Here is an 8885-nt window from a genome sequence, read left to right on the forward strand (position 1 = left end):
CATCTACATAATGCTGCACCTATCACAATTTTTCCTTAGATTATCTTCCCAATTTTCTTTATTGTTCCTCAATATTATGAGAATTGCACAACTCCCATAACTTAATAACCATCTATATACTAAATCAATAGATTGTTTGTAATATATGATATCATGTCAGTATATGATAAATTGTTTTTGTTTCCATTTAAATTCCCAATATGTGAATCTAATATTTCTTTGAAAGAAATGCAAGTCTTTTAAGGATGTCATGGAAAGACCGCCTTACTTGTGTATTTCTCAGAGTATAAATGAAGGGGTTCAACAAAGGGGCAACAGATGTAGTGAGCAGAGAAACTGCCTTATTAATGGCCACTTCATCCTTAGCTGAAGGTTTGATATACATAAAAATGCAGCTGCCATAGGTGACAGAAACCACAATCATGTGGGAAGAACAGGTGGAAAAGGCTTTTTTCTTTTGCTGGGCAGAAGGTAATCTTAGAATTGTCCTAATGATGTATATGTAGGACAGAACTATACACACAAGGGTCATTATGAAGGTCAACACAGCACAGACTATGACCAGCTGCTCTATGAACCACGTATCTGAACATGAATTTTTCAGTATCGGAGAAGCATCACAGACAAAATGGTCAATATCAGAGTCACAGAATTCCAGGTGGAGGCTCAAACCAAGGGGTGGAAAGATAATCAATAAGCCAGACACCCAACAAGACAGGATAAGATTCCAACAGACTCTGTTGTTCATGATGGTCACGTAATGCAGGGGTTTGCAGATGGCCACATAGCGGTCGTAGGACATCACAGCCAAGAGGAAAAATTCTGTAGCTCCAAAGAGAACAATAAAAAAGATTTGGCTGAAGCAGGCCTTGATGGTGATGGTTTTGTCCCCACTTGATATCATGTACAGGTATGTGGGGACACAGGCAGTTGTGAATGAGATTTCTAAGAAGGAGAAATTTTGAAGAAAAAGATACATAGCTGTTTTTAAATGAGAATCCACCAAGATGAGAGAAATTATGGTCAGATTCCCAATTACACTTATCATATATGTGATAAACAGAAAGATAAAAACCAGAATCTCTAGTTGTGGGTCATTTGTCAAACCCAGTATGATGAACATTGTTATTGCCGAATGATTTCTCATCGTTGACTTCATACTACTGCCCAATCTTCACATAAAAGTCACAGAAATCGGATCTGAGGAGCAATGTCACAATATGACAGGATCAGACAGTGACTACCAATACCAAGCAAACCAAGTCACATTCATTTCCTTCTGTAACTTGATAATCAGGTTTTGATGAGGTAATTCTCTCAGCTCCACTGAAATATACCACTGGGAAGCTAAGCTATGGGAAGTTTCTCTTGAAAATTGCTGCTACTGAAATTGTTTTCAAATATTCCAGGTCTCCCAGTTCACAGCACTTGTTTCCAATTCATTTTTTAAGCCCATACTTTGGTTGAGATTTCCCCTATTAGATCAGGAGTTGACTGCTTTGAGCTATACTTTGATGGGTCATACAGTCCTTTATTCTAAAACTTTTGTACTCAAAAGCTAAATCCTAAAACTGTTTTGCTTTATGTTTTGGTGCCTGATAAAATGCAAAATATATGGAGGATGTTGGTTATGCCCTACTTAGATTCGCCAGATCCCTCTCCTAGTGAACTAGGCATTATTTAAAGGTCAACTAGATTTCTCCCAGAAACCAGTCCTTCAATAGTCCTTTCTCCTGACTTTCTAAGTTTGTCTGTTATCCCTTTATTTTCCATCCCTGTCCTCAGCAGAGAAGGCTTTAATGAATGATTATTTTAATATAATTTGAAAACCATGGGTAAAGTTACAAATAGCTGAAGGATTTATCAAAACATACTTTGTTTTCCCTCCTTCATAACCAACAGAAGTGTGATACATGTTTCAGTAATGCACAGGCATTAAGTGTATGGACCTTGAAACAGTTTGTCTGGGATCAAATCATATCTGTTTTCTACTAGCTGAGTGACCTTAAGCAAGTCATTTAATCTCTCTGTTCTCCAAATTCCTAATATGAAGTAGAGTTAACAGGAATACTACATCATAAGATTACTATGAATTTTAATTAAGTAATATAGGGGTGCCTCTTTGGTTCAGTCCATTAAGTGTCCAACTCTTGATTTCAGCTCAAGACATGATCTCATGGTCATGGGATTGAGCCCCATACATGAGGCTCCACTTTCAAATATCAGGCTCCACACTGAGTGCGGAGTCTTCTTGGGATTCTCTCTCTCCCTCTACCCCTCTCTGCCACTCATACTCATGCGCTCTCACTCTCTCTCTCCAAAAATAATAAATAAATACATAAATACATAAAATCAACTCTCATGAACTACAGATTACTATACTACCTTGCCAGGTTACAGATATCATGATAGAAAAAGGGGCATTACCCTGGGTTTATGAGACAAATGGTTTGCAAACAGGTGATACCAGTACTGGAAAATGGTGGATATAAAAAAAAATAGAATGTTTACCAGTGGTAATTGAGACATATGGGATATAAATATAGATAGATACCAGATAGATGGATGAGAAGAGACAGACAGAGAAATGGAGAGGTGTAGAGAGAGTGATTATAAACTTGTTTCTGCCAGTCAAATCACTGTACATGGGATTTCACCAACTTAAAGATGAATTGGATGAATCCTTCCCACATTTTTTTTAATTTTTTTTTCAACGTTTATTTTATTTTTTGGGGGGACAGAGAGAGACAGAGCATGAACAGGGGAGGGGCAGAGAAAGAGGGAGACACAGAATCGGAAACAGGCTCCAGGTTCTGAGCCATCAGCCCAGAGCCTGACGCGGGGCTCGAACTCACGGACCGTGAGATCGTGACCTGGCTGAAGTCGGTCGCCCCCCCCCACATTTTTGATCTGGTGACAGTTGGCTTGAAAACGTGCCAGTACTCACCTTTGACATTCCTCATTGTATCACCAGGAAGCTATACCTCAAATGACCTTAGTGAGCCTCAGAGTTGAGCAAAAACATACTAATAGTATCAGCTAAGTATATTCCTAATCCCTGGCCCCCCAACAACCTATATTAACCATATATGTATACACATGGTTTCTGAATTTGTAAAAAATACTATTCTAATTTAAAATTGGGAAACATTTCTATGCTAGGAAACTGGAAGGAAAATAATAAACTTTAAAGAGCAAGGAGGAGTTCAGAAGCCTCTCTAGCTCTGCAAAAGTAGGTGTTCTGATTTTCTCTGGACAAACATGTTTTTACACTTATGACCCTGTTTATTTCCTCCATCCAAACACGCATGCTGAAAACTACTTTAAAAAGTCCTTGGAGGCCCTGATTCAAAGTCTCTAATGAATTTAAAGTATAATTTACTTTGACAAAAAAAATCCTAAGCCAAGCACAATGGGGATAATGTCTTTAGAGAGAAAAAGAGGCAATAATAGCAATAAACACAGTCCAAGCATAAAATAATAAGATTGCACTGACAAATAAGCTATCTGTTCTTAGTCATTTGTTTACACATGATTCATACAAATGTAATGAGTAAGAAGATAGCCTTCTTGTCTAAATTACATAACAAATATTATAGAAAAATTCAGACAGATATGAAAAGTGAAAAAATTCATAGAAACTGCAACATCCAGAAAGAAACATTACTATTCTAATGTTCGTCCTTCCAAATATTGCCCATAGTAATATGCAAGTGGTGTATGTACTACTGCCAGTTTCCTATACAGGATACCTCTCAGGAACAGCCAAATGGAAGAGGTTCATAGGGGGTGGGGGATCAGGAAGGCACAGAGTTTCCATGCCCTCTCCTAACACACCACCCTCCTGGCACCTCAACACAGAACCTCCCCAAATAACCTTGTTCAACTTTTTAATAGTACTTAATCTCCATCCCCCTCTGCCCTCCCCAAAGAACAGTAAATGGGGCTAAAGTTTCCAGTCCTCTAGTCATGTGGTCTTTCTGATGACCAGCCACATTCTAAGGCTAACTAGGGTCCTCATCCTAAGTCACCTTACTAGCATAAATTCAAAGTAAAAGACATCCCTATCAATCAGGAAATTCCAAGAGTTTTAGGAGCTCTTTGCCAGGAAGAGGGACAAAGGCCAAATATTTCTTATATATCTATCTATAAGGCACATATATCCACAAGGTGAAATAGCCAGATGCAACACAGAGTAAAAAGATTTTAATATCTGTATCTCAGTAATTAATAGAACAAAGAAATGAGTAATTAAAATGAAGATTCAATCAATATAATTGATAATATATATATATTATCAATATAATTGATTATATATATATATATATATATATATATAAAATAGATGCATGTAGAAAAATGCACCCAAAAGCTCAGAATACATTTTTATTTTTGCTTTCATCTCTATAAACATATTTGAAAGAAACAACTGAACTATTTCCAGATACACTTCTATAGTGATTCCATCACTGGAGAAGAGAAAATGGGAAATATCTGTGGGGCATATACTATATACCAACTATTGGTCTTTAACAATTACAAGCCTACTTAATGGGCATTATGATCTCTGTTTTACAGAATAGGAAAGAGACATTCAGAGACATGAAATTTCTTGTGTCATTCAAGAGAGAGTGGGTCACTGTGTTACATTTGGTTAAATTAACTGCTGTGAAGGCACCTTCGGGTGGCAAAAGGTTAGCCATATGTGTGTGTGTGTGTGTGTGTGTGTGTGTGTGTGTACACATATATAAAACAAGTTCTTCACTGCCTTCAACCGAAAATGTTCAAGTGTTTTCTCAGAAGTAACTCACAGGCCAATGTAAGACTCCTACCTCAATCTGAGCATTCCACTTTTATCTATTCTGTATTTTATTTCTGCATGGGTATTGCAAAAAAAAAAAATGAAAATTACCGCTTACTATCTTTAGCCAATAGTATATAGATGGGCTAATTACAACTAGGTTAGTGATGTTTAGAAAATGGGACTTTTTTCAGGACTGTGTGGCCCGCAAATGGTTCTGGCTAAGTTCTTTATCCATGGTCAAGTGCAGCTATTCCCACTCATGGGGAAGACAAATGTATGACTCCATAGTCTTCCTCTTCTCTTCAGCTGTAGCTCCCTTGCTCCTCCCAACCCCACCTCTAAGCTAGTCTCTCTGGACCCTCATCCCTTAACCATATGTTCAGAATTTGTTCCCAAAATTGTCAACAAAGGACATTCATTAGCCTGTTCCAAACAAGGATTCCAGAGGCAACTTGTGTTCCTCATTCTGTTGCTTCCCCAGTGCATGCTCTCAAGAGAGAGAATATAACCTGTGTCACTCTGAGTAAAGTATAAATCTGGGGTGGGAGGGGGAGCACATAATCTGCCTTCTGAGATCAGCAATCTCATTTCACCCAGAAGAGAAAAATCAACAACCTCATTTCATCCAGAACTACTCTGCTCCTCATCCTTCTTTTGATCTCCTATTTATTGGCCCACTTTAAGAAGATAGACTACCCAAAAACTCTGATTCAGCTCCTGTCTGAATTAGTGGAAGAATAGAAACAGGTAAATACCCACTATACTAATAAGGGACAACAGAAGACTATTTCTACACGAGAAGCCCTGGAAGTTTTTGTTATTTCCATGAAATGCAGGATAGGACTTAGTGGCAGATAATGTAGAAAATGCGAATATATTATTTTTTAATCATGTGGCCTTACAATCTTTATTCACCTCTAAAAATTTCACCTCATAGAATCCCACTATGACTAGTATGATAGTCAAGTGAAGAAGTATGTTCCCTGTTTATAACTTCATTGATTTTACTTCTCTATGGTTGTGAAGCCTGAATCTGATGCAGATGTGAACACTCAGCCACTCCCTGAAGATTGCAGGTTGGTAACCAGGAGGGGAAAGGCACCCAGAACATGGTGTAACTTCTCTTGATCCCTGATTCCAACGGTGGAGTGCAAGCCATTAGTGGATTGGAATCAATTTAATGGGTTGCAACCAGCATTTGAAATAAAAATGTTTTAAATAGAATAAAACAAAAAATATCACATTGTATCCCATATAGTAAGTAAGAAGTGTTCTGTAGAACTATTACCGAGGTTAGATACAGATGTATGCCAGAAAATGATATAAAATGTAGAATGTATTATAGTAAAAAATTCTTGAAAGCTACTGCTTTATAAATGTTTATAACAACACACAGAAAACTTCTTGAATAAATCAGTAAAGACACTCCTACATAATGTGACTCTTAAATCACATGAGTTCACAAATCAGTAGAGACTTGAAATGCTCTTGAAATGCTTAAATATAGAATCTCCTAGAAAACCCTGGAGGCTCCAGGGTGGCTCAGTCGGTTAAGCATCCGACTTTGGCTCAGGTTATGATCTCAGGGTTCCTGGGTTCCAGCCCTGTATCAGTCTCTGGGCTGACAGCTCAGAGCCTGGAGCCTGCTTCAGATTCTGCTCTCTCTCTCTCTCTCTCTCTCTCTCTCTCTCTCCCTACCCCGCTTGCACTCTGTCACTCTCTCTCTCTCAAAAATAAACAAAAAAAAGAGGGGCGCCTGGGTGGCTCAGTCGGTTAAGTGTCTGACTTCAGCTCAGGTCATGATATCATGGTTTGTGAGTTCTGGCCCCACACGGGGCTCTATGCTGACACCTCAGAGCCTGGAGTCTACTTCCAATTCTGTGTCTCCCTCTCTCTTTGCCCCTCCCCCGCTTATACTCTGTCTCTCTCACAAAATAAATAAACTTTAAAAACAAATTTTAAATAAGAGACTACTATAATTATATGAGGAAAAAAGAAACAGCAGAAAGAGTAAGAAAAACAGCAATTCTAAGAAAAGTTAAGTAGACAAAGTAAAGCAATGTATAGAATCAATGGGAAGTATGGAAAGCGAATACAGGGGGAGAAAATAGTAACTAGTCTGGAAGGGAGCAGCTGCTGGAAGCACTCCTTTTCTAACTCACTCCACAAACTTTCTGAACATCACCTGTGAGGAAGGGACTTGCCTCATGTTGGCACTGGGGAGAGTACCATGTGGGAAAATCATGGCAAGAACTTCTCTATTCAGGGCAAACGAGACTGGAAAGGATACAACACCATTCAAATGGGCCACTGGTCTGGGTCAAGTCATCAGAGGAAAAGTTCACTGTCCATCACTCTTTGTTCTCTTCACATTTCACCTGTCCATTTCAGAGCACCTCTTCCTTTCTCACCTTTTATTATCATCACTTTTTTCTCTTCAGACTCAAAATTTTTCAACAATGAAAAATAAAACCAGGTTGACTGAATGTATCCTGCTGGGTCTAACAGATGTCCCTGAACTCCAGGTGGTGGTTTTCACCTTTATGTTCCTTGCTTTATGTTCCTTGCTTATTTACTCAGCATCATCAGAATTCTGACTATCCTCATCCTCACCTTGCTGGACTCCCACCTTCAGACTCCCATGTATTTCTTTCTCTGGAACTTCTCTTTATTAGAAATGTCCTTCACAAACATTTTCATTCCCAGGGTCCTGATCAGCATCACAACAGGGAATAAGAGTATCAGTTTAGCTGGCTGCTTCACTCAGTATTTCTTTGCAATATTCCTTGGGGCAACAGAGTTTTATCTTCTGGCTGCCATGTCCTATGACCACTATGTGACCATATGCAAACCCCTGCATTACATGGCCATTATGAGCAGCAGAGTTGGTACCCAAATGGTTCTCTACTCTTGGCTGGCTGGGTTACTGGTTATTATACCACTAATCCCTCTGATGAGTCAACAGGACTTTTGTGCATCCAACAGGCTGAATCATTATTTCTGTGACTATGAGCCCCTTTGGAAACTCTCCTGTTCAGACACAAGCCTCATCAAGAAGGTTGTCTTTCTTGTGGCATCTGTGACCCTACTGGTCACTCTGACTGCTGACTCTCTCCTATATGTTCATAATCAGGATTATTCTGAAGCTCCCCTCAGGGAGCAAAGGACAAAAGCCTTTTCCACCTGTTCTTCCCATATGACCATGATCTCTCCCTCCTATGGAAGCTGCTTCTTCACATTCATTAACCCCTCAGCAAAAAAAAAGAACACGGTTAACAAGGGAGTAGCTCTACTCATTACTATAGTCACACCTTTATTGAACCCCTTCATTTATACCCTAAGGAACCAACAGGTAAACAAGCCTTCAAGGATATAGTCAAAAAGCTTGTGAATCTTTAAAGAATTTCAGAATTGAAGCTTTAATGGTTGAGTGCTTACTGTGTACCAAGCCCTCTGCCAACTTACTACATATCCAAGAAAGAGTTAAATTCCAGGCCAGTGAGAAGGACCTGGAAATAAATAAATTACAACCTGTTAAGTTTTCATATAAGGAAATTATTAAGGCTATTTTATAGATGAAAAAGTAGCACAATCTGAGCTACAGTCAATAAATGTTTTCAGAGGGGATACCATTTAAACTCAGTCTTGGGGCGCCTGGGTGGTGCAGTCGGTTAAGCGTCCGACTTCAGCCAGGTCACGATCTCGCGGTCAGTGAGTTCGAGCCCCGCGTCGGGCTCTGGGCTGATGGCTCGGAGCCTGGAGCCTGTTTCCGATTCTGTGTCTCCCTCTCTCTCTGCCCCTCCCCCGTTCATGCTCTGTCTCTCTCTGTCCCAAAAAAATAAATAAAAAACGTTGAAAAAAAAAAAATTTTAAACTCAGTCTTAACAAGTAGGAGTAAGTCAAACAAGCAAAAATAGAGAAAGAGAAATCTGGGTAGAAGGAATATTATTTTTAGGAGCACAGAATTTCAATACAAAAGGATTGAGTAAATGTCATTAATTTCAATGATACAAAAAGAAAGGGGAAAAGGTTTGTGAAGATGATAGCTATAGTTTTGAATTAAGTTAAATCTCATTTTGCA

General features: G+C 38.9%; 1 protein-coding gene and 1 pseudogene across 1 annotated transcript; one reads left to right on the forward strand and one right to left on the reverse strand.

Annotated features, from left to right (window-relative positions):
* Nucleotides 1–208: 208 nt before the first annotated feature.
* LOC122473110 (olfactory receptor 6C2-like) lies at nucleotides 209–1147 on the reverse strand. The gene has a single exon (XM_043563250.1). The coding sequence runs from the start codon at nucleotides 1145–1147 to the stop codon at nucleotides 209–211; it is 939 nt and encodes a 312-aa protein (XP_043419185.1).
* A 6116-nt stretch (nucleotides 1148–7263) lies between these two features.
* LOC122473850 lies at nucleotides 7264–8203 on the forward strand (annotated as a pseudogene).
* The last annotated feature ends 682 nt before the right edge of the window (nucleotides 8204–8885 follow it).

The sequence above is a fragment of the Prionailurus bengalensis genome, chromosome B4, assembly GCF_016509475.1.
Source record: "Prionailurus bengalensis isolate Pbe53 chromosome B4, Fcat_Pben_1.1_paternal_pri, whole genome shotgun sequence".
In the NCBI taxonomy this organism is placed as follows: Eukaryota; Metazoa; Chordata; class Mammalia; order Carnivora; family Felidae; genus Prionailurus; species Prionailurus bengalensis.

Excerpts from the sequence above, each read along its gene's own strand:
- LOC122473110 (XM_043563250.1), bottom strand. The coding sequence starts at position 1,147 with ATGAGAAATCATTCGGCAATAACAATGTTCATCATACTGGGTTTGACA.